We start from the raw sequence: 26,510 nt of genomic DNA on the forward strand, positions 1-26,510 counted from the left end.
TATGCTGTACTTTATGTGCACTACCCGGTCCCTCTTTTCAGTGTCATTTACATTTGGCCACATAAAGCGACACAATAAAGGACGGAATAAAAGGTGGAATAAAGGACGTATTATTCTCAAAAAGCATTATGTTGCCGCTAACGGGCACAGCGTGCTCCTCTCTAGCTAGAGCAGGGGTGTCAAACTCATGTTTGTCGCGGGCCACATTGTAGTTACGGTTTCCCTCAGAGGGCCGTTATGAAAATCTCTGACTCCCTAATCATATTTACACGTGGAATTTATGAAGTCGTTTTGGAATCAGAAATCAAGGGAAGGGTTTTTCAACTATTGTTGATGTTTGGCGACACAAAAATGCGTGCAACATCTCAATAATATCATTCAGGATATGACAATAGGAAATTTTGGTGCAGATTTGAGCAAAAATCCTTGAAGTTGTTACATTTGATTTGCCTCCTCGGGCCACATAAAATCACGTGGTGGGCCAGATCTGGTCCCCGGTCCTTGAGTTTGACACCAGTGAGCGAGCGGATGGCTAACAAATACGTGAGATTTTTTTTTAGACAAGTACAATGAGGGACTTGTTACTGGGGAATGCAAATGAAAAGAGATGTAGATGGATGTAGTTATTTGCTTTTTAGCAAAATCACTAGTACTGTGAAAGCCTGGTGTGAAGACAATAGGTCAGAGGTCATTCAGAGCGCAGCCTGTGGCTGAAGGGTTCAAATAAGGTGGAGGTCGTCGGTTGGAGCGAGCGAACCGGCACACCGATGAGTGACTTACCCCAACCGATGGCGTAGTAGTAGATGTGTTTACTGCCTTCGGAACCGAACACCTTGACCACCATGCTGTAGAGGTGGAGGCCCTCCACCAGCATCCAGGTGAACGCGCTCAGAAAGAAGAAGTGAAGCAGGACAGCCATGATCTTACAAGGAAGCTGGCACAGGAGGGCAAAAGTATCGGGCGAAAGGTCATCGGTCGGAATGCGGTCGTCAGTCTCTCGCGTCGTCGTCGGCGACCGGGATAGCGCGGGATTACCGTTCCCGGGTCGAAGCTGGCGCTGATGAGCAGCAGGATCTCGGCCACCAGGATGGCAAAAGACAGGTTGGCGTGGATGTGGTAGCGCTGGTTGCGGATGGTACTCACCGACCTGAGTGTCATTGATGGCAGACGACATACAATACTTCATTAAAACACTACTAGGCAGTTAGGGTTATAGGTTTGTTTTGTTTTTTTTAACTCCTTATTCGTGATATACCAGAGATTAAAAATACTTATATTTGGATACTCTAGCAATAAAAGTTAGTGTTTGAAAAAACATTCCAAATTTCAACAACTTCCACGTCCAGTGCTGTCGCTGTATGTAGTGGGAACAAACAACTTCATTAAGGGTACTGTGACCCCAAACCAAGAAGAAGGAGTTTGCATGAAATATCGAAATGAAAATACAGATATTGAGACACATTCGAGAATCAGCAGTGTAAGTGAAGATGGTGATACTCACGACAGGACCGCAAACGTGACGAGAGTGATGGCCAGACAGAAAATGGAAATGGAGCATCCAACGTAGCCAATGGTTGACAGCGCCACCCGGTGGCCTGTGGTGAGCTGTGCACAGAGAGAGGCAACACATTTATTTGATTTTGTCCACAAGTTAGCTTTGAAAATCGCAACACAGACACAGAAAAAACTCAGGTAAGGTTCCCACTGTAATTGCTGTAAAGGCTTAATACAACAATAGAAATGATGTGAAGAAATACTTTAATTTTGCTGTCAATAAACACGTCAATGCTCTGAAATCCATCCATCCATCCATTTTCTTTGCCGCTTATCCTCACGAGGGTCGCGGGGAGTGCTGGAGGCTATCCCAGCTGTCAAGAGGCAGGAGGCGGGGTACACCCTGAACTGGTCGCCAGCCAATCGCAGGGCACATTGAGACAAACAGCCGCACTCACAATCACACCTAGGGGCAATTTAGAGTGTCCAATTAATATTGCATGTTTTTGGGATGTGGGAGGAAACTGGCGTGCCTGAAGAAAACCCACGCAGGCACGGGGAGAACATGCAAACTCCACACAGGTGGGGCCGGGATTGAACCCCAGACCTCAGAACTGTAAGGTCAACGCTTTCCAGCTGAGCCACCCTGATCTGAAATCCATTCATGCGTATTTTTAGATTGCATCATCACGCCTATCTTAAGTCATGACTGAAAGAACAAGATCCCGGATACAAGCTGCCGAAATGAGTTTCCTCCGGTCTCTCCCTTAGAGATAGGGTGAGAAGCTCGGTCATCAGGGAGGGGCTCAGTGTCGAGCCGCTGCTTCTCCGCATTGAGAGGAGCCCGATGAGGTGGCTGGGGCGTCTGATTCGGACGTCTCCCTGGTGAGGTTTTCCGGGCCCGTCCCACCGGAAAGAGACCCCGAGGACAACCCAGGACACACTGGAGAGACTATGTCTCTCTGCAGGCTTGGGAACGGCTCGGGATCCTTCCGGAAGAGCTGGAAGAAGTGGCTGGGGAAAGGGAAGTCTGAGTATCCCTGCTGAAGCAACTTCCCCTGCGACCCGACCCGGAAAAGCGGTAGATAATGGATCATCTTTCCTAATTGTTTTTGAATAATTACATTATTGCAAGTGCACTTTAGTAAAGACTGACAACATGTTGTACTTTATCCTTACATTAGTGCAGGCCTTCCTCTTAAATGTTATTTTCGTCTGAGCTATTTTAAGAGGTTGGTTTGATTGTGTATTAACTGTCTTCACATGAGCCTTGTCATTACCAGAGCAGAGCAGTCTTGGCCATCCCCGAAACGGATGTGCGGTACACTCCCTTGCAGCTGAGGGATAAGGCGGACCGCTAATTGTGGAGGAAGTAAAAGGGAAAGAATAGCATCAAATAGACTTCTGCATTTAAATACAGTCCTCGACCGCTGAGTCGCTCACTCCTGCCGGAGTCGCTGGCCGTACTGTCCGTAGTACGCCACCTTACGGGACTGTGGCGCCTGAGGGATGGACCGTTGACCTTTGTAGTCACCCAAAGAAGTGCATTCACTCATGTGGAGGAAGCCAGCAGCGAACGCAACATACAGATTGTGACAAACTGAGACGCAGCAGCGGGCAGCAAATGGTGCATGGAGCTCAGTCCCAAAACTACAGTTATTGAAGCGGCGCGCCTCCTCCAAAGTCCAGCGTACAGTAGTTTGTTTTGCAAACATGTCCTCCAAAGAAATGCTCCGTCACTATCGCAGGGCGGCATGCAAAATCTGCAAAGGCCTGCGAAGTCCGAGTGGATGACAGCGTGTCATTATCCTTCGACATTCGCCGGCGGCGGCGCCGTCAGCTCGTGATTTGCAGCCGGCGCATTGCTTATTTTGCCTCGTCAGTCAAGCCGGACGCGACCCTCCTCGTTCGGAGGCCTTTTGTACACAGATGAACTCGAAGACCGAGGACCTACATCTGCTTACAGTTTGGGTCAAAACGGAACGGATTCATTTTAGGACATTGTTACATGATGTTTACATATTATCGCATTTGCAGCAGATTTGGATTTACTTAAACTGTCTGAGACAAGAACTGTGTTTCCATTCATCCACCCATCCATATTCTTTACCGCTTATCCTCACGAGGGTCGTGGGAAGTGCTGGAGCCTATCCCGGCTGTCAACGGGCAGGAGGCGGGGTACACCCTGAACCGGTCGCCAGCCAATCGCAGGGCACATGGAGACAAACAGCAGCACTCAAAACCGCACCTATGGGCAATTTAGAGTGTCCAATTAATGTTGCATGTTTTTGGGATGTGGGAGGAAACCGGCGTGCCTGAAGAAAACCCACGCAGGCACGGGGAGAACATGCAAACTCCGCGCAGGTGGGTCCGGGATTGAACCCGGGACCTCAGAACTGTGGGGCGAACGCTTTATCAGCTGTTCCACTGTGCCGCTCAGAGCTGTCTTTGTAGAGGAAAAAAAAAAAGCCAAAAATACCATGAAAATTTGAAACCTAAAAAAATGTTTTTACTTGAAGCGAATACGTAAATCATTGCACATAGTTTTTGGAACATTTGTTATTAGGTGCTTTGAGGTGGTATCATTTTTCTTCTTCTTTTTTTTTTATTTAATACTATGATTATTGTTATTGTTTTCCCTTTAAGGTTAGATTCTTTGCTCACTTACGGGTGTGAACTTGGTTGAGGATGACCTACTAGATCAGAAAATTGGAGATGAGAGAAACCCTCCTATCATTTATAAAGGTATTATTATCCCACTGTTAATGAATGTAAATTAATTGTATTTTTTAAATTTATTTCTCCCTTTTTTCTTCCTTTCTTTCTCTCTTTGTATATAAAACTGTGGCAAAAATAAATTATAAAAAAAAAGAAAAAAAAAAGCTTTAAAAAATGGAAAACTTAAAGATGAAGCATACTCATGCTAAAAACAGACAACAAGAGGTCAGAGAATGAAAGCAGCATTCCGGAAGGCATTTTTAGACGTGTCCACTTTGTCGTACAGCGAAGGTGAAGCTGCCCATTGCGGAAGTGAAAGCATCCTACCTACCTTTAAGGGGACCACTTGCATCAGAATGGCAAAGTTGGTGAGGTGGTTGCACAAGCACACGGAGTAACTCGCGTTCCCCTCTGAACGCACGCAACCTTGATTGGACCATACTCCCTCCTTGGAACTGAAAAAAAAAAAAAAAAAAAAACAAAAAAAACCCATTTCTCATTACGTACAACCATTTAAAAAAATACCTAAAAATATCCATCCATTTTTCAATCTTTACAAGGGTCACGGGAGTGTTGGAGTCTATCCCGACACCGTCACTCAGCGGGAATGGATGCCACGTTGCCCGCACCAAAGTCAAGCAAGTGTACCACTACATATGAGCTCAAAATATCCATCCATTCTTTCATTCATCTTCCGTTCAGCTTATCCTCACAAGAGTGGCGGGCGTGCCGTAGCCCATCCCAGCTATCTTCCTACCGGAGTTCCCGGAGAAAACCCACGCAGGCACGGGGAGAACATGCAAACTCCACACAGGTGGGGGCCGGGATTTAAATCCCAGTCCTCAGAACTATGAGGTAGGTAACCTTAAAATATCCATCCATCCATTTTCTTTGCTGTTTATCCTCACAAGGGTCGCAGGGAGTGCCGGAGCCTATCCCAGCTTCAACGGGCAGGACGGCACCCTGAACTGGCCAATCGCAGGGCACATCGGGACAAAACAGCCGCACTCACAATCACACCTATGGGCAATTTAGAGTGTCCAATTAATGTTGCATGTTTTTTGGGATGTGGGAGGAAACCGGAAGTGCCCGGAGAAAACCCACCCAGGCACGGGGAGGACAAGCAAACTCCACACAGGCGGGTCCAGGATTGAAGCCGGGACCTCAGAACTGTGAGGCCAACGCTTTACCAGCTGATCCACCATGCCACCAAATTAAAATAGATTTATGTTAATTAATTATTTACTCAATTTATTGATTTCTTTAATTTTGTTGCTTGTGGAGATGAAACAAATTGAAATATTGTGAGAGATGAATGTCTTTTCTGGACTCCCCGAGGCCCGTATCTTGCCCGATGGTGGGTTGAGATCTCTGCCAACTCCGGGGCTGTGAAGGCCTTTGAGACTATTTGGTGACTCTAAATCTAAACTTGACTTGTACATTGTAGTCGGCCACTATTTTTAACTTTAGGACCAACGGGGCGTCAGAAAAAAACAAAAGAAGGCAGATAATAAAATAAAAATATCCTCCCATAAAAAAAAGAGAGAAAAAAGAAAAGCATTCCGTGGTTTCCATGTTTCAATGAGTGGAAAGGGTGGCAAATGGACTGAAAAAAAAAAAGAGTGATATGTGATTCACTTGACCGGAGCCATTTTTTTTTTTTTAAATGAATCACGTCTGAGGAAGGCAGCAAAGCAGCACAATGTTTCCCGGGGCCACTTTTGGATCTCGTGCAATGGTTTGTTACGGCGACGATGCATGAGTAATGCAGGCCAATTTTCACGACTCCTTTATCAGAATATCATACATACTTTAAAAGAATTTTGCTGCATAACCATCACACCATAGATAGGCATTTGAAATAGAAGAAGGATAAGCACTTTTTTTTTTTTTTTACATTTTTCAGATCATATGAAATCAGCATTTGCATTTGAATCATAAACACGCACCCACCTGTAATCCAGGAAGCCACAGTACAGGAAGACTTTATTGCTTTGATTTAATATTTGCTCCTGCTGTTCTTCACTCTGAAAAAGAGGAAGACATATTGGATTTATGGAAAAGTCCTGTTTGTTTAATAAAAAGACAACTTTCTGCAGAATTGTCAAACTCATTTTGCTGTGGGCCACTTCGCGGTTAATTTTTTCCTTTTAAGGCCCAATCTAACTGAACTCGAATATAATCACAATTTTACAAATACTCCAAAAAGCAATATCACAATATTACTAAGACAAGTTTGGCTTTTTTAACAAGACAACAAGAAGTAGATGCAGATGATTAACTTTTGCAGGCCACATAAAATGATGTGGCTGGCCAGATCTTGCCCCCGGGCCTTAAGTTTGACACCCGTGGGATACAGTACGTATGTACGTTATGGACTAACTTCCAATCATTCATTCTGATGGACATGCGCCGTAAGTGACGCTGGGATCCCAAAGTAAACAATACCCAGGATGTTTAAAATGAAAAACTGATCGAATGACTGAGAATCACAAAAACAAACAGACAAAAGAAGCTCGGAGAAGCGCGCCAATATTATAACTCAACGAATAATAGCAGAATTAAAATCCCCCCCTCCCCTTCTCCTTGTGAATTTGATTTGATTATAACGCACGCCTTCCAAATGAACTGGAATTAGGAGATTTGGAGTCCCCAAAGAGAGTGAGCTAATGACTGCGGAGCAGCGAACGACCTTTTTCGCTGGGTCAAAGCAAAAATCCTCGCGCTCACCGGGCCGCGCAAGCATCCCCGGCGATCGCTCACCTCGGCCTCGCCTCTCACGCTCGAGTCATCCGGCGGACTGCGCCTGCACCTTTTCCCTTCTGGAAAAACGCCATTTGGAGCCCGAATCGACAGTTCCGACCGTTTCCTGGCCCGCGAGTCCAGTGATTCATTCGGATTCCAACGCAACACCTTGACTTCATCGCGGGAGCCCTCGCGCTCTCATTAGCCGTCTCTTCCGTACTTCCAGATCGATTGTGACACTCCAGATGATTGCGAGGAGAGTTGTTTCTTTGGCTTCCAAGACCACAAGAGCGAGTTTTGAGCAGCTTCGAGCGTATCTGTGAAGAACTTTGCCGCACCACTGAGAATTTGATCTACTCCTCCTTCTAATTTGCCGTGTATAAAATCACACTTATGAGAGTCGGGGTGTAACTGACACCGTGCGAGCGTGACTTTACGGGGTCACATTAGCTTTCGACAATTACACTGCAATCATAGAAGACTAATTAGGCACGCCAAGGACTGCGGGAAAGCGTTCGCAATGGTCAAACTCTTAGTGTGCGCCATACTCAGGCTCAAAAGTCCAAAAAGATGACTTAAATTAGGCCACTTCATGTTGCTTGAACAGCTTCAAATTTGGTACACATCTTCATAAAAATGCAAATAGACAAACATATTTTTGCGAGTGTGTGTTTTTTTTCCCCCACAGTGGACTCCTTGCCAACAGTTGACAGTATTCCTAAGGTCTGACTTCACTGCACGTGAGCCACAAGCGAGCGGTGGCCTGCAAACTACCAGACACAGGATAGGACCACAACTTTGGCTTCTTGAATCCAGAAGGAACAGAATCAAAAAGCTCCTGTCATCGTCTTCACATGAATTCCAGTGAAGGATTAATTTGCTCTCTCCTTTTTCCATCCATTTTCTTTTGCCGCTTATCCTCCCGAGGGTCGCGGGAAGTTATGAAGCCTATCCCAGCTGTCAAACGGTACACCTTGAACTGGTTGCAAGCCAATCGCAGGGCAAATTGAGACAAACAGCCGCACTCACAATTACACCTACGGGCAATTTAGAGCATCCAATTAATGTTGTATGTTTTTGGGATGTGGGAGGAAACCGGAGTGCCCGGAGAAAACCCATCAGGCACGGGGAGAACATGCAAAACCCCACACAGGAGGGGTCGGGATCAAACCCGGGTCCTCAGAAGTGTGAGGCCAAAGCTTTCCCAGCTGAGCCCACCCTGACGGCTTGACTGTGTGGGAGTTCTCAAAATGCACAATCAGCAGAGGTACTTCATGCTTCTCTCAACAAATCACCTGAGCAGAGAATATTTGATACATCATTTTTTTATATATAAATTTGTGCTGGTGGCACGGTGGATCAGCTGGAAAGCGTTGACCTCACAGTTCTGAGGTCCCAGGTTCAATCCCCTGTGTGGATTTTGCATGTTCTCACCATGCCTGTGTGGGTTTGCTCCGGTCTTTAGTTGTCTCACAGTTATCAGACCTTGTTTCTTTTTTTTTTTGGATCCTGCCTTCTCGGACTGTGGACATTATTCCTTTGTCTTGGAGTCCTGCATTTGGGTCCACCCCCGTTCCGCTAACTCATGACACCCCCTGCCCGTGTGGGTTTTCTCCGGGCACTCCAAATTGCCCCTAGGTGTGATGGTGAGTGTGGCTATCTGTCTACATGTGCCCTGCGATTGGCTGGCAATCAGTTCAGGGTCTACCCCGCCTCCTGCCCGTTGACAGCTGGGATAGGGTCCAGCACTCCCTGCGACCCTCGTGAGGATAAATGGGAAAGAAAATGGATGGATGGATAAATTTGTGATGAGTCCTGACATTGAGGTGGCCTTGACACAAGAAAGACTAAATAAGATACATTTGAGGTTTTTTTTTTTCCCTCAAATAGATTTTATAAACATCGAAATTTATCCGAAAGCCCCAAAAATCTCTGGTTTATATTTCTAAGTAACCTCACATTCTTTGTTGAAGAAAAGTATTGCGGCATACGGTGTATCTTGATACCCTTCTTCATTTGTGCGACTTGCGACTGGTTGGCCTCCAAGATTCTCGCCCAAAGTCAGCTGCGACCCCAACGAAGACAAGCGGAATAGAAAACGGAGAGTTGGAAAAATGTGCTTCTAATTTTGGATTTGGTAGAAAGAAAGCAGCTCGCGCGATCATATACAATTTGCAGTTGGAGCGAAGGCGTTGCGGAATGTCTGGGCGATTTCAACCGCTTTTCAGTCCTTTGGTTGTTTGTACTTTTTAAAGTTGAAAGTGGTCTGCTCCTGTTGCCTGTCCTGTCCCCCAAGGTTTAGTCTTTTTTTTTTTTAATGACCAATTTGTTCTTCGGCTGTGGTCAGGCATCCTTTGTTCCTGGCACCGCTTATTGCTTGTGTTTGTTTGTTCGTTTTCCTGTTGTTTTAATCAAGTGTCAGCGGCTCACTTCCTGCAAGTCTGCCCCTAATTGTGTTCCCACCCCACCCATTGTAAGAACTTCAAGTGTTCTGTACGGGCACATTCTTATTCCTGGTTTCAGTATCAACATACAGTATTCGGATTTCTGCCTTTAATTTGTCACCCGGCTGTACTTTTACTACATGTGGCAAGAATTGCTTAGCTTGGTTTAGTTCTCTCTCAAGCAACCCCCCCCAGCAACACTCTGTTTGTGGTCCGTCCTGAACGCGGTTTGGAGTTGTTATCCGAGCAAAGATGCGGGAACGCTGGTGAGCGTTAAAATGCGCTTAGGCATCTGGCCGAGCGCACCACTTTGTTCCCGGGTGTGCTATAAGGACGCAGTACCTCCCAGCCAAGAGTGTAGCCGCTCGCTCCAACTCTTTATTAAAAACAGAAGGCGAGCAAACACCATCGTGGAAATTCCTCGGGGCCTTGTAAGAAGAAAAAGCCAGCCAGCAAAAAAAAAAAAAAAAGACAAAGAGCGACAAGGATACGAACAGAAAAGATTTTGAAAGCCAAGATGCTCAATCTGACCAAAAACGGGTTTTTTAAAGTGTCTCTGCTGTACTTGTTGACGCAGTTGCCACCAGCATTGACTTTGATGTCAAATCTGGACTACGCTAAAATACTGAAGAAGACAATTAAAAGATTATTTCACAATAACTTTTGTTGTTGAAAGAAATATGACTGGCGTGGTATCGCATGGATTCAGCTCATCTGACTCACACAAGTTTTTTATTCCCACGGTCTCCCACCTTCTTTGTATGTCCTGGTTTCATCTCAATCAACAGAAAATATGCAGATTTGGTTCCGTGAAGACCTCTGGTGTGAATGTGGATGGTGGTGTGCCCTACTTCGGGGTGCGCCTAGATGCTTCCCTAAAATCAACAGCGCGCAAGACGGCGCAAGTCCAGACCAAGACTTGCCTGAGACCAGAAGTCAGCGAGACCGAATACAAGACCGAGACCAGAAGTCAGCGAGGCCGAATACAAAACCGAGACCAGAAGTCAGCGTGACCAAGTCTTGCCCGAGGCTAAACACAAGTCCAACACATTTGAGAGTTGAGAAAGGGTCAACACTAAGACCGAGACTAGCCAGAACCTAGACAAAGAGATAAGACAAATGTTGTAATAATCTATTTTGAAAACCATGACAAGGTTGAACAGTTAAGGAGTATTGTATTGTCTCTAATTTTTTATTTTCTTTGAAATACTTCAGAGCAGTGGAAACTATAGAGGAATAAAGTTGATGAACCACACAGTGAAGTTGTGGGAAAGAATAGTGGAGGCTAGACTCAGGACAGAAGTATCTGCGAGCAACAGTATAGTTTCATTCCTAGAAAGAGTACCACATATGCATTATTTGCCTTGAGGATGCTCGTGGAAAAGTACAGCGAAGGTCAGAAGGAGCTACATTGTGTCTTTGTAGACCGAGAGAAAGTCTATGACAGAGTACCAAGAGAGGAACTGTGGTACTGCATGCGTAAGTCTGGTGTGGCAGAGAAGTATGTTAAAATAGTACAGGACATGTATGATGGCAGCAGAACAATGGTGAGGTGTGCCTAAGGTGTGACAGAGGAATTTAAGGTGGAGGTGGGACTGCATCAGGGATCCGCGTTGAGACCCTTCGCGTTTGCGGTAGTAATGGATAGGCTGACAGACGAGGTTAGACTGGAATCTCCTTGGACCATGATGTTTGCAGATGATATTTTGATCTGGAGTGAAAGCAGGGACCAAGCGGAGGAACAATTAGAAAGATGGAGGTACGCACTGGAAAGGAGAGGAATGAAGATTAGCCAAAGTAAAACAGAATATATGTGCATGAATGAGAGGGGCGGAGGGGGAAGACTCAAGCTCCAGGGAGAAGAGATAGCGAGGGTGGATGAGTTCAAATACTTGGGGTCAACTATACAAAGCAATGGAGAGTGTCGTAAAGAAGTGAAGAAATGGGTCCAAGCAGAGTAGAACAGTTGGAGGAAGGTGTCTGGTGTTCTATGTGACAGAAAAGTCTCCACTAGGATTAAGGGCAAAGTCTATGGAGACGGTGGCACTGAAGAAACAACAGGAAGCAGCACTGGAGGTAGCAGAAATGAAGATGTTGAGGTTCTTCCTCGGAGTGAGCAGGGTCGATAGGATTAGAACTGAGCTTATTAGAGGGACTGCCAAAGTTGGATGTTTTGGAGACAAGGTTCGAGAGCGCAGACTTCGATGGTTTGGACATGTCCAGAGGCGAGAGAGTGAGTATCTTGGTAGAATGATAGTTAGGATGGAGCTGCCAGGCAAAAGAGCGAGAGCAAGACCAAAGAAAAGGTGGATGGATGTTGTGAGGGAGGACATGTCAGAGAGGAGGATGCACGAGATAGGGTGAGATGGAAAAAGATGACACGCTGTGGCGACCCCTAACGGGACAAGCCGAAAGGAGAAGAAGAAGAAAGACCTCTAACCTAGAAGATTACATATGTACGGATTACAAAGCCTATGGATGAGGTCCAAACTCTTAAAATGAACACTAAGATTGTATTGCAATATTGAGTCCATCGGGAAACGAAAGTATGTTAAAGGCCCGCGTGTAAATGGAAACATTTTCCTGTCAACCTACCAGCTGCACTAACAAGGAAAAGTGCCAGCTGACCGACATTCTTTGTTTTACTCCGCGGCGTGCAGCCAGGTCGGATGAGAATCGCTTCCCAATTGCTTCAGCAGGAAAAATAAAAGGTTTAAGTCTGTCATTAAATGAGCACAAATGCATTTGTATTGCCCATATACTGTAATTGGGTGAGTCTGATGGGGAAAACAGGGGATGAAAACGAAGCCAATGGAAGCGGTCTAAGATGATAATTCCAAAGCAGCGATAAAGTAAATCCACGGTCCTCAGGCCTCTGCGTCACGCAGTCAAGCCAGACCACCCGCAACTGGCACGGTGACAAACCGCAGTCGGGTTATGGTAAGAACGCGCAAAAGCGACCATACGTTCGACAACTTAAGGCCGGTTTAAAAGTTGAACCATCAAAAACTGAATGAGCCGTAAGATACGCAAATACACAAATAAAAGAATAAAAACACATCGGCAGTTCTTCCATCACATGAGATCATAACATACGGCAAAACACAGTTTCGACTTTGAAGATTCGCGAGGACGGCTTTGATGAAGATCCAACGCGACAAGCCAAAATCATTTTTGTCGGTGTACTGAAGGTCACGTCCATGAGAACTAATTAAGCTTCGCCTCGGCTGTCTTCTGCGTTTGGAAACACAAGCGTGTTTGTAGTTAGGCGGCAAGATTTGTACTCACTCACAATCCATCTTGAACGTGACTCAGAAATATCAGAGTCGTGTTTGCCTGTCGTATCTCCGCCAGATTGCACATCCGGCAGCAATTTAGATTCAACGCGCAAAATCCCATTAAATATGTCCCAAAGCTCCCATTGCTGTTCAATGTCATGAGAGCGTCTCATCTCTGTCGTGCATAATTTCGACAGTAATCTGGACGTAGAACGAATTTCACATTTCATTTGCATTTTTTGTGTCTTTATGCATATTTCATTTTATTTACTAGTTTATTTTGCGGCGGTACGGTGGATCAGCTGGTAAAGCGTTGGCCTCACAGTTCTGAGGACCCGGGTTCTATCCCACCCCCGCCTGTGTGGGGTTTGCATGTTCTCCCTATGTCATCTGCAAGGCTTGGGCGTGGCCTGGCAAGCGCTCTGAGCGGTTTCATCTATGACACCTGTCGCCGGTCACAGCTGTTTCACATGAAGCACTGCGATTAGATCATGTATTTAAGTTGGAGTTTTGGCACTGGCATTTGCCAGTTCGTTGCGTATGCTTTACTGTATCCCGGGTTACTCCGCCACTGCGCCATTATAGTACAGTCACGCTTTTGTTATGCTCTTTAGTTGTCTCACAGTTATCAGACCTTCTTGTTTTTTGAATCCTGCCTTCTCGGACTGTGGACATTATGCCTTTGTCTCGGAGTCCTGCATTTGGGTCCACTCCCGTTCCGCTGCCTCATGACACCCCGTGCCTGCTGGGGTTTTCTCCGGGCACTCCGGTTTCATCCCACATCCCAAAAACATGCAACATTAATTGGACAATCTAAATTGCTCCAAGGTGTGATTATAAGTAAGGCTGTTAGTCTCTATGTGCCCTGCGATTGGCTGGCAGCCAATTCAGGGTGTACCCAGCCTCCTGCCCGTTGACAGCTGGGATAGACTCCAGCACTCCCCGCGACCCTCGTGAGGATAGGTGGCAAAAGAAAATGGATGGATGGATGTTTATTTTGCAGTTTGTGTGAGCTACAGCATTTGTTGCTTCAAGCGAATCTGCTCATGCAGCCCTTCATCAATCCCGCTCATGTTCCATTCAAACCCACAAATTTTAGCATACATTTCCATGCCGCTTATCCTCACAAGTGTTGCTGGAGTGCCGGAGGCTATCTCAGCTAACATTGGGCGAAAGGTAGACAACAACCTGAATGGGTTGCCAGTCAGTCGCAGGGCAGTATGAGGGTATTGACACAATTTACGCTTTGATATGTTTGTCTAATTAGTGCCATAACAACTGGAAAATGGGAAGTATTTGTAATGTTTATCTACACAAAGCTCATGAAGAGTTCTGGAACACATGTCAAGCCATATGAGCGCCCATCAGCTGGTCGTATAAAAGTACCGAGGTGACGGTCTGCGATCTTGGCGTTGGAACAAGTCTCTTCAGTCGAGGGTTGGCTTCAAATCAACATCGTGTCCATGGACCGCCCTTCTGAACGTATAGCGCGAGACGCAGGAGCCCCCGAGTGAGGTCACCGTGTCGGGGGACACGAAAAAGTTGACGCGCAGCCGCGGTTTTGGATCGGTCTCCGAGGGGGGACGCGATTGAAAATGTGGAGAAATCCAACGACCGCGGGAGTTGTTTTGGATGCAGTGCGGGGCGCGCGGTCTTAATAACCCTTTGGTTGAAATGGAAAACATATTTTGTCATTTCTCGTTTGCATGAACACATTGGTACTTTTCCACAAATGAATTCATGTTTGATTCCCACAGGCTTTCTTTCACAAGGGCCGAGTGTAATGTTTCTTCGGTCTCTCGCCCGTGTGTACACATCCGTCTTTGTAAGGAGAGCCACATAAAAACTTGGCAGAATTATTGCAGAATAATGAACATATGGAATCATCCAGCCTCATCTCGCAAAGGTGTTTGAATTTGCCACTGCCTCCACGCGTACGCACACATTGAGCTGCTGCTGCTCAGACAAATTAAAGACGTGTTCAAATCAAGTTTTTTTTATGTTGTGTTTTTTTTTTTAATTGTGGCCCAGTTGTCATGGTAGCGAAAATGTGTATTTGGTATTGGGAAGAGGTTAGACGCTTGCTGACTTGCACGAGACGACAAATTGATCTCTACTTTTTCATCTATTTATGAGGTCACCAAACGAGCACGGTTTCATACGCCTTCATGAGGACAGGATCAAAAAGTGTTTTTTCACACGTTTTCATTTTTGACCCAATTAATTTTCTTTGCCCGTGAAGTAAGACGTTCCCTGTATTGATTTCTTAATGGCGCTCGGACGTAGGAGAACGGCACATGAGTATTAATGTTTAACTACAGCGCCTAGCGCCTCCCCTCTCCCTTTTTCGCCACCCCAACAAGTCAGAGAGCGCAAATAAATCTCCGCCGGTGCCAGCTTCTAATCAACGCCGAAGCCGAGTGGCGTGAGAAAGCATGCGCCCCTCCTGGAGCCTTGATAACATTTTCTCCGCATGGGAACTGAACTCGGTCAGCCCGATGCCATGCGACGCATGACTGAGCCTTACGGGAATGGCATGACCTCATTGCATTCGGTGCCCGACCTGCTTGGCGACACCGTCCGCCATATGAGGGGTTTTACGCTCGTGACACGAACTTGATAAGGAAAACAGATGACATTTGGGACCGAAACCTATGCACCCCGCGACAGACGATCCGCCACAATGTAACCATAGCGACCAAAAAGCTTCAAAGGAAGCTGATACACGGCTGCCGTAGACCCATTCATTCTCCCTTTTAAGTTTTAATGAAGTCAACTCCCCGACAAGAAACAAAGAGGTCGAGCTGCAAATCACGGCCTACGCTTGCGTACTGATGGCATGCGAGGATATCTGGGAGGTGGAACTGCTGCGGGCAATAACGAGCGAGGTAAAGGGCGCCTAGAAAGGTCCGTCCGCCCTGGCTCGCGGGCAGGGTGGACGTCCGTCAGCTGCCAGATACCTCTCGCTCCTGGAATCAGCAGAGCAGTGCAAGAAAAACAACACGCTCCTTCCATGCCTAATTGCAGTTCAGCTCAATGGAAATCATCTCAGCAGAGATTGACAGATAAAATGGAGGATACAGTACTTTAAAGGGCCATTCTCATGAAATGCATGATTTTTAGTATGTTATTAATGAAAAAACGGCAGCCGACATGCGTTTTTTTCACCACAAAACATGATTTTAATGTAACTCCCACCATGAAAATCCTCTCGAGGGATTTGTTTGCGAGACGAAGCAGGAAGTGACGTACATGGCAGGACTACCCTCAAGTGGACTCATTTATTTCTATTAGTTTTACCTCCGGGAAGGTAGCTCATTGTTCCTTCGTTAGCCAAAATGCCGGCTCGTGGCATTGCTGGACATTGCTCGAACACTTGGGAGGATGAATTTACCCTTCATACGTTTGCAAGACACCCGGTTCTTCGTGAAAAATGGATTGCACATGTGCAAAGGGCAAGAGCTTCATGGGTTCCTAAAGACAGGTAGATGCGTATACAGCTACTAAAAAAAATTAATAGTTTGGGGCGGACCACGTAATCTGTCTCTCATAATGTAACAAAAGATCCACGCACGTAAGTCAGGGGTGCTAAATGTGTCGATGTGCGCATCGGACATATTTATTTTTTCGTGTAGACATTGAAGTGAAGAATCTTATATGTATTTTTCATTTCAATATCTATTTTAGAGTGTTTATAGGGATGACGCTAGACCTTTGAGCTTCTCAGCTGCTCTAACATCTTTTTTTTACTTGTGTTTAGCGAATGCCCAATCCATTTTCTGCACCGAGCCCCTCATTGGTGCACCGAAAAAGATAGCGGTAGAAATAACGTCACGGAAACGAAGCATTTGACCCAGCGATACAATATGAACTAACCAATTGCCTCCATCGTTTCCTTCGAAACAGAATAAAAATGTTCGAATGGTCACTCACAATCAAGGGTGGTTTGTTTTCTAATATTGAACGCTGACTCATATATTTATCCTAAAATAGTACTGTATGGTAGCAAGACATGATTCATTTGTACCTCAGAGCTTCTGTAAACAGTAAAATTTGAACGCGTAATAGGCCTGCTGACCATCTCCAGCGCTCTCATGAAAAACGAGATTTTAAGGCTCCTTCCATGGAGTGTAAGCAAAACAAATATACTCCAAACCATCGTAAGGATGCTGCCAGATAATTGAGGCATAAACATTGATTCCAAACAAAGCTGAATGGTTTCCATTTGCTCTTTCGATAAATACCTTCGATGCAAAAGGGAAGCCTTTTGTGTGGAGGGCTTGAGTGGAATTATATTCAACCATCAAATTTTGTTCAAATAATACATTTGAAAGAACAAAATAGCATCATAATTAAAAAGATAGCAAAGGATAAGAACTTTGATTTCCTGGATGGAAGTGACCGTAAACTATGATTATTTTTCAGTAAAAGTTTCAATTTATTCCCACGGAAACCGGCACAGTCTTCAAAATAGTGAGGAAACGCTTGCTCGTAGCAGAAATTTACTGTTCCCCTCACATTACCGTAAACCCGCAGGTCAAATGTGCAGAATCAGTTCACCCTGTGGAAGCCAAAAGCTTTCTGAGGGGGAAAAGCCAATACTGTAATGCTGATGGAAACCAGCGCAGGTTTTGCTCTTTGTGTTGCGAGCGCGCAGTCGCTTCTTCTTGCATGAGCGAACGCCGCAAATAGAGCTGCTACTTTTCAAAAGGGGAGATGCGGCCAGCTGCTGCCACCGCAAGTAAATCCGGAGCCTTTGATAAGGCGGGCCTCCCGCACCCTGCAACCGGAGCTGCCAAACTGGAAAACCCAAACACGGCATTTTTCCCAGCGTGACTGACTCACGCGTGCGCGCAGCGAAAGGAACATGGACACATGAGTCAACTACAACCCCAAGGAAAGTAGGGCAGTGGGCGCGTTGCGTTGTTTTTAATACTCACCAAAATGTGGCTGAGAACGATCTTGACGAGAGGTGCACCGGAGAGGTTGACCGACAGGGCGGGGGATGGCTCCACGTTCAGAGAGATCAAACAGCTCGCTACCTGGATTTTGTGGGCTTTAAAATTAGCGGCCTCGTTAATCCTGAAGGGAGTTCAAAAGAAAAAAGCAGCTTCAATGACGGCGGTAGACAGAGCGCCACAAGGGCAAAGTCTTTATAGAAAAGGACAGAAGATGGAAAATGTTTACCGTATTTTAAGCACTAAGGTGCACCTAAGAGTCTTTGATTTTCTCCAAAGCTGACAGTGCGCCTTATAATCAGGTGCGCCTTATATATGGATCAATACTGAGCCTTTAGAGCAGCCCATCTAATGGATGCAAAACATAACCCCAGCCTCTATTATCTATTAATAGCGTCTATTCTATGCGCCTTATATATGAAAAAAGTTTTAAAATAGGCCAGTCATTGACGGTGCGCCTTATAGTGCGGAAAATACGGTAAGTTGCTACATGACTCAAATTTTTTATTATTATTATTATTACTATTACATTCCAGCTGGTCATGATACTGAATATGTACTGTGTATGGATGTGGACCAGAGAAATTGCCAAACTGCTGAATCGGCTCAAATGAAGTTGTCGACACTGACAATGAGAGACAAGCGTCATGACATCATCCAAAGCGAAGAGATTCGTTACATCATTGAGCTGTCAAGTACTGCTGCCGACACAAAATCTCTGTGTCCTAATGAACTGACATGTGCAGAAAATCAGTTTTGGATCAAATCTATTCAGCAGGTTTTCATGTACTTAAAGCCCAAGTGTCATCCCTATAAACATTCTAAAATAGATATTGAAATGAAAAATACATATAACATTATTCACTTCAATGTCTATACGAAAAAATCAATATGAGCGGAGAGCGTGTCATCCAGTTGCGGAAGTGTCATCCGACATCCAAGTGGTCGCCATATTCGCTTCATCTACTGCCCGTGACGTCACCCCAGACATTCGCATTGAAAACACGCTGTGGCCCCTACTATGGGAGACGGAAGCTCTTTTCGAAGTGAAGTGACCAGGGCAATATTACCCTATCGTTTCGATCCATATTTAGATGATATGTGGATCACTTCTAACGAACAACAGACTCCCAGACAGTATGTATGAGCCAGCCCGGCTTAAGCCGTGCTCGTCCACGAGGCACGGCTTCGGCGGCGGCTCGTCCGCCCACCTACTATGGGACACAGAAGCTCTTTTCAAAGAGAACATCTCACAACCAAGTGAAGTGACCGGGAATTATTACCCTATTGTTTCAAGCCATATTTAGATGATATATGGATCACGGCCAAACTGCATGCGGCCAAACGACCTCCCGTCCGATCCACCTCGGCGCGGCGTAGATGAGCTTGATTGCGCTACTACCCTGAACGTCACTTCCTGCTTCTTCTCGAAAACAAATCCCTCGAGAGGATTTTCAAGCCAGGAGTTACAAAAAGCCATACAAGTCAAAATCATGTTTTGTCGTGGGAAAAAACGCATGGGTCCGTATCGGCTGACGTTTTTTCATTAATAACATACTAAAAATCATGCTTTTCATGACAGTGGACATTTAATAGCCTGTCTCCCTTACAAATGACTGAGTGCCATAACTATCCAGTGCTCGGTAAACAGATGTCAAACAGTAGCAAACGGCAACAATATTTGTAAACAAGCAACGTTATGATAATTTCTCTTTGCCATTAATCATAGCTAACAATGCAGCACCGGGAGACTCGTATTTCTTCCCTATGTGAGCCCATTTGTCAACAGAAATCCCTGAGGTAGGAAGTGCATGTCGCACTCAGTCAAAATGAAAGGCTCCGGCGTCACGGCTGACGTCCGGCTCGAGACGACCTTTGAATCGGCGCGATGGAGCTGCTGCGCTAAAAGTGGGGCGTATCACTCAGTGGAGCTGAGTGTTGAGATGGGAGATAGGCCAGGGGACAGATAAGGCCCTGACTCCAGGAAACTCGGGCGCCTTCCAGTCAGAGGACATGATTTTCCCCCACACAGGAAGTACAAAGGTCCGAGCTGGAACGGGTGAAACCATCAGCAGAAACATTCGTGTTGTAGGACACAATCTGGCACTTTGTCTTACCTGGTCTTGACGGGGCTGATTTCGTTGTAGTAGCTGTGCATGTTGTGGTAAAAGAGGCCAACGATGGTGGTTTGATCTAATGAAGGGGGGAGGGGGGGGGGCAGAAGTGAGTGCATGAGGCAGGAGAATGTCAAGCAGTGCTGCTAAAATGCTCGAGAAGAGGAGAAGTTCATTAACATTGCCTCGTCGCCTCCAAATAGAAGACTTGAAAAGTTGCACAGTGGTGAAAGGGAGGGGTCTGTAAGCTATGTGCTTGTTGGGAAATCTTATGAAACCCGAGCGCGAGTTCATCAGTGGAGCGAGGGGGATGGGGATCGAGTCGCCCTCCCCTTAATCAGCCCCGTCGTCCGCCGTGGTCCCACCTTAAAACTGTAACGTAAACAATGGGACTGCAGGAAGTCCTCAATTTTCCTTTTCCTCTTTTCAAAGGCTTTCAACCCTCTTCCGCCAACTTTGGCTCACATTTAGCAAGTGTCCCGCACATTTGTGGCAGGATTTTTTTTTTTTCTTTAAAATTCTGAAAATTAACAATGGTCCCAAATGTCCTTGCAGGTCAACAAAATTTGTGCGGCGGCCAAGTAGTGATAGGGGAATGTGACCCGCACATCAAGTCCACCGTGCTTCAATGCACAATTGTAATAGCCGTTCTAAAGTTCCCATTCATTTTAATGACGGAGCAAAGTGGGGAAAAATGCGCCGTCTCTTATTCTGAAAGAAAAGGTAATTACTAGCCTTCAAGTCAGAGCTGGAGTTCTATCGTACGTCGTAAAGCCAAACAAAAGCAAAGCTCGCCACTCGAAGCCATAGCATGTCACTAGTTTTAAATCTTTATAAAGTAATTTAGAGGCAAATAACTCAGGCGAAGGATTGAGTGCCTGACGCATTCCGACGCAACCGCGACAAGCTGTGACTTTCATATAAAGGATCACTTACACTGTGTCGTGAAGGCTTCCCCGGGTACAGATATGTAGTTCTTTCCCTGTGTGGGGAAGCGGTAGTGCGGCAAATTGTAGTTCTGCGGCACTTTCAGCAACGAATAATCTGTGGATCAGCGAGGGCCAAACAGGCAGGGACCAATGAGAGCAGGTCGTGGAAAAATGATACGCACCAGATAATAAGAGCCACATGTACTTTCTCCAATAATAAAACCAATGACATCAACTTTTTGCTCCACTTCCGTTTCTTGTTCAAAAGTCTTAGCACACAAACTACAAAGAGTCCGTTTGCCGTGGTACCAACCTGCCACAAACGATGTCCCTCCCAGCGAGACGAGCGCGTTGGTGCTGGACTCCAAGTTGGCCACCATGTGCTCCATGACGCGGTCCACCGTTTGGATCAGTCCGCTGACCACAGGCCCGGACTGCTGGGTCACATCAAGTTTTTACAAAAGCCCAGCTCACTTGACATCATCACTTCTTGTCACGTCATTTTGTGGGATTTTGTGTGGCATATTGTATGTTTGCGCGGGGACGAGCTAGCGTTTCACACGAGTGCGCTCATAAAAGATACCTCTTGGTTCCTGGATTGTCCATACTTGCATGCAAGATGCTGTCAATGAATTCATGAATTTATGGGAAAACGAGACATATTTAATGATACTACTGAGGTTATAGCCTGAAATGTTCGATCTGCATCTGGAAAAACATCGTCCAATGGACCTTTTCGACCTGTCAATTACTCGTACAATAATCGACAATCAGTTAGCCGCATTGTCTTAACCCCTGGTTTGACACGCCCCTGCCGCCATGTTGTCCCACAAGCAATGCTGGTTGTCAGTAGTGTGCGCTTGGATAAGTTCATGTTACGAAGAAAATGGTCCTCAGATCCGCTTGGGGAACGTGCAATTCTGAGGAAAGATATCCTGCTAGGTTGCAAGGGGCCCGATTGATTCATTTTCCAAAGCTTAAAACACAGTTGACGAATTGCCTATGATGGATTAAGGCTTGTGGAAGAGCGCACGTACAACTAAATGTGGACAATATCAACAAACACAAAGCTGTATGTTTGAAGGTAAGGGAGGGACAAGAAGATTGTCTGAGTTTGATTTCATTATTATCAGTGCTTTATATGTTGCAGGAGAACAACTTTCACTTTGTTAGCGTATCACTGACCTGCTGAATGAAACGTGTCATGTTTTACGCTGATGAGTCGGGTTAGTGATACATAAATGCAAGAGAAATGTCCATTTGTATTTCATCGAACTTTTAAGACAGTACTGGGTTCCATTACGAGCCAAGCCAAGTGAATCCACCCACTCACTTCTAAAGACTACAATGATATTACTCGTGATCTTGCCAAGTAAAAAGTACTCACCCTGCTTTACATGCGCAGTACGATTCCACTATTTTATCCTGTTGGATTTCAATATGAAGTTTGTGAGGCGTCGAACTTTTTTGCATCGATCGCCAACGTTTCGCTGTAACACTGACATTGCGTGCCGCTTCGTCCAAAATCTTAATTCCGTGTACATATCCTTGCGTGGAATAGTTGAGACCTCTCTGTTGACTCTCTTGGACAAGTGTGACGCATTTGGCAAAAAACATACCCCAATATTATCTTGAATACGCGACAGTGAATCGACTTCTAACCTGTTCTGTTCAGTCGCCATTTTGGAAGCTTGTGGGACATGGCTAAGGGGGCGGAGCTTAAGATCGCCATCGGAAAGGTCCAATGTGCTGGTGGTCGATATCTAACTTGTATGAAACAGTTGCAAAGTGAGTACAATATTTGCAAACAAATGTTTCACTAGTGTCTGCTTTTAGTGCTAAATATGAACATGGTTGCAATCAACGTATGTCACATGGTCGTTATTAGGCACTCTTTGTGTTCTTTGGAAAGCGCTTCTCAAAGACTGAACGGGAGAAGGTAAGGTCATTTATTGAAGACTATTTTTTCTGTGAACATCTGTTTCAGTTTGCAAAAAAACTAAACAAGGACGTTTGTTTTGAACACTCAATGTTCTGAAACTACACACTTTTCTCGGGCACTATTATGTTTGGATATGAAACCAAGTTTGGGCCAGGAATTTGGCGCACGTAGCCACACAACTTGACGACATCTGCGTGAAGGTGTTTTACACAAACAAGTCGCCATTTTTGACATTCTCTTGCCCGCCTTATACTGCGTTAAAGCCTCAGTTCAGAGTGTCACGGATCTCTGGAAAATGCCTTGAATTTGAATTCACCACATAGCGATTTAGTTTGCTGACTTGATCTTTGAGCAGTGTGAAGTCCTTTACCTCGGGTAACCCTTGAGACGACAGCAATTCTTCCACATTTTTGAGAAAAGCCTGAAAACAAATTCATCAGGTAACTGGCATTGTTTGTAAACAGTTGCACAATTAGTGTGTCGTGATTGGAGACCTGCGTGAGGTTGCTGGCGCTGTTGTGAGGAATGGTCCTGTTGGGCAGGGCCTTCAGGAACCCCAAAACTGGCAGAGACTCCGGATCCTGGGAGCGTTGGACCTCCTCGTGCAAACTGCTGACGACAGGAGGACTCCCTTCAACGGCTCCCTGAGGAAACAACCGCGGTGGCGTTTACAATCACGAGGCTGTTACCGGGGAGTTGCACAGAAAATACACAAAATGCGTAATGCAGCGAGATGGCCTGAATTTTTTTCAGATTTTTTTTTTTCAGGCCACTGCTTGGAAGGTGTACGTCATGTGGGTTGTGCCGAATGACCGCCGTCGCTTGTGTTTTTTGTCATTGGCCGCAAAAACTCCAAAAACTGATTCCTTTTCGTAGCTTTGACAACTATAGTTCTTGTGGAAAAAGTGTGCTTCGCCTGTAAGATACTGTGTTGTTGTTGTTTACAAGCTCCCCTAATTAGGTTATTTGTCTTGTTATAAATGTAGTCGGGTACCTGATTAGACAGCAAGAGATGCGGAGATGGACAATTACAGAAAGTGTTTTATTATCTTTGCATTGATAGTGCAAGCACTAATACAGTGAAGAAAATAAGTATTTGAACACCCTGCTATATTGCAAGTTCTCCCACTTAGAAATCATGGAGTGGTCTGAAATGTGAGAGAGAGAATCTAAAAAGAAAAATCCAGAAATCCCTATGTGACGATAGAGGAGGCCAAAATGGAACTTTTTTTTTGGTCATAATTCCACTAACTGTGTTAGGAGGAAGACGAATGATGAGTTCTATCCCAAGAACACCATCCCTACTGTGAAGGATGGGGTGGTAGCATTATGCTTTGGGGGTGTTTTTCTGTACATGGGACAGGACAACTGTGCTGTATTAAGGAGAGGATGACCGCGGCCATGTATTGTGAGATTTTGGGGAACAACCTCTTTCCCTCAGTCAGAGCATTGAAGACGGGTCGTGGGTGGGTCTTTCAACATGACAATGATCCGAAGCACACAGCCAGGAAAACCAAGGAGGGCCTCCGTAAGAAGCATATCAAGGTTCTGGCGTAGTTTAGCTAGTCTCCAGACCTAAAACCAATAGATAATCTTTGGAGGGAGCTGAAACTCGGTGATTCTCAGCAACAGCCCAGAAACCAGTCTGATCTAGAAAAGATCTGTGTGGAGGAGTGGGCCAAAATCCCTCCTGCAGTGTATGCAAACCTGGTGAACAACTACAGGAAACATTTGACCTCTGTAATTGCAAACAAAGGCTACTGTACCAAATATTAATATTGGTTTTCTCAGCTGTTCAAATACTTATTTGCAATTGTATCACACAAATAAATCGTTAAAAAAAAATCATACATTGTGATTTCTGGACATTTTTTTTAGATTATCACTCTCACAGTGGACATGCACTTACCATGAAGATTTCAGACCCCTCCATGATTTCTAAGTGGGAGAACTTGGAATATAGCAGCGTGTTCAAATACTTATTTTCTTCACTGGAGTAGCAAATATTTCAGTTTATTCTGTGATGCATCCTGCATCTGTTTATTGCTGAAAGGATGAGCTACTGTATATGAATGGCATCGATCCAGTTTAACCAACGATACATTCAGGCCACACGTAACCCCGGTATGCGCCATCATTCCATACGGTGTGTTTGCCACCGCGACTTGGCAGGAATGCATCCTGAACAAATTTGTGGAAACCAGCGGAAAGCAAACCAAAGGCGAGATAAAGACCTTCTCGTGGAAAGTCGTTACAAATAATTTCCAGGATGTTTGCAAGAACAAAGCTAAACATTCATCAATAAGTGGAGGGGAAAAAAAATTGCAGAACCATGGCTTCTCCAAACAGTAGACAATGCGGGACTTGTCTGTCTGTGACCTTTTTTCATATTTCAGGACGAGGGAGGTAAAATGGAAACCTTCCCTTACTTAAAATAAAATAAAATAAAATAAAATAAACAAACCTCCAAGCAAGGCTGAACTTGAACAAGTCTCTCGAAAACATGCGCTCATGTGTGCTATTGCTTCAAACACGTTTGGATGTTTTTTGGAAAGAATTCCGTAATGTCCATCTAACACACGGGTGTCAAACTGGTGGCCTCGGTGCCAGATTTGGCCCGGCACATTATTTTATGTGGCCCGCGAAATGAAATCCTGTGCATACTTGTTATTTCCTGATAAAATACCAACATTTCAAATTGTCTGCACCTTTTAAAATATTGAGATACAGTAATTCAAGCATTTAAAAGAAATAGTGACAGTCGAACAGTCTTTACTAGCTTCTGATTTGAAAAAGAAGCTATCCATCAATTTGCCTATATGCAATAATATGAGACGATCATACGTTCATCTGGGTTCACTAGCATAACGGCCCTCCGAGAGAAAACGGAACTACGATGTGGCCCGTGTCAAACACAAGCTCACCACCCCTGAATTCTAACAGATCCGAGGCTGATGGTTGGAATCCCGGCTCTGGGATTCCTGTGTGGAGTTTGCGTGTTTCCCCCGGTAGGTGTGTGTGTGGCTTTTCTGCATGTACACCGGATTCTGAATTTCCAAGATCATGCGTGTGAGCTCCATTGAATGCTTTGGTTAATCCGGAGGTTTGAATGTGAGTCCGGACGCTTGCGAGTCCAGTTTGCCCGCGACAAACGTGACCATCGAAAATGCAGCAACTGGCCAAATCAACCCATTTGTAGAACAACCGCGACGGTATTCCACTTAAAACAAAAATGCTTTCACGAAAAGCAGAGAACATTTTTGCAGCCACAGCCCAGACCTAAATCCGTGAGATAATATGAAAAGGTCTGTATTCAGGGGATGCCCCCCATCCACACTTTTCCATACATCTCTATCTACTAGAAATCATTTCGGAGTGTTCTGTGTAAACGCTTCAATTCCAATTCTGGCACATGAACTTACCGCGGTTGTCGTAGCGACAGGTAGCTGTGGTAAGACGCGGGGGGTTGTGGCAGACTCCACGGCGTGACCTAGACAAGGCGACACAAAAGTCAAAATCGTCATTTGCATTCAGCTTTGCCCCACTCGAGCAGACGCGTGTCGGTGAGGTGTCGCTGCCCCCGCCTTCCGTCGTGCGGCACGGGCAGCAGACAGGCGCACACTCAGTCACTAAAAAAAAAACATTACAAGCTTCACGAGAGCAGTAAAATATTCCAACACTTGCCTAAATACAAGCCGCAGACACATTTTATTTATGTCTTTGATGCTGTCTAATAAAAACAGCTGCCCGAGAATGCCTAAATATGGATGTAGTTATTAGTCTGAGCCATTCCTGCGTGTTCTCCTTTAGTTAAGGGCAGCCTTTGAAATATGTGCTCTCGTCGTGAAGTAAAATAGTCATTTGGAAGTGCAATAGTCAGGCTCCGTG

At 45.3% G+C, this 26,510-nt stretch overlaps 1 protein-coding gene across 11 annotated transcripts in view; it reads right to left on the minus strand.

Moving 5' to 3' along the window:
* adgrd1 (adhesion G protein-coupled receptor D1) overlaps window positions 1-26,510 on the minus strand; it is a 57,441-nt gene that overhangs the window by 5,306 nt on the left and 25,625 nt on the right. For 10 of the 11 annotated variants that reach the window (XM_061816636.1, XM_061816634.1, XM_061816640.1 and 7 more), the window contains 12 exons: window positions 26,045-26,112; window positions 23,117-23,266; window positions 22,993-23,043; window positions 20,994-21,117; window positions 20,688-20,795; window positions 19,755-19,830; window positions 17,620-17,761; window positions 6,166-6,239; window positions 4,544-4,667; window positions 1,502-1,605; window positions 1,036-1,147; window positions 781-934 (listed from right to left, as the gene is read on the minus strand). In XM_061816636.1, the coding sequence (XP_061672620.1) occupies window positions 781-934; window positions 1,036-1,147; window positions 1,502-1,605; window positions 4,544-4,667; window positions 6,166-6,239; window positions 17,620-17,761; window positions 19,755-19,830; window positions 20,688-20,795; window positions 20,994-21,117; window positions 22,993-23,043; window positions 23,117-23,266; window positions 26,045-26,112 (1,287 nt within the window). The remainder of the gene's footprint in view (window positions 1-780; window positions 935-1,035; window positions 1,148-1,501; window positions 1,606-4,543; window positions 4,668-6,165; window positions 6,240-17,619; window positions 17,762-19,754; window positions 19,831-20,687; window positions 20,796-20,993; window positions 21,118-22,992; window positions 23,044-23,116; window positions 23,267-26,044; window positions 26,113-26,510) is intronic. The other variant, XM_061816638.1, reaches the window with a different exon arrangement.

Source organism: Syngnathoides biaculeatus, chromosome 4 (assembly GCF_019802595.1).
Source record: "Syngnathoides biaculeatus isolate LvHL_M chromosome 4, ASM1980259v1, whole genome shotgun sequence".
Lineage (NCBI taxonomy): Eukaryota > Metazoa > Chordata > Actinopteri > Syngnathiformes > Syngnathidae > Syngnathoides > Syngnathoides biaculeatus.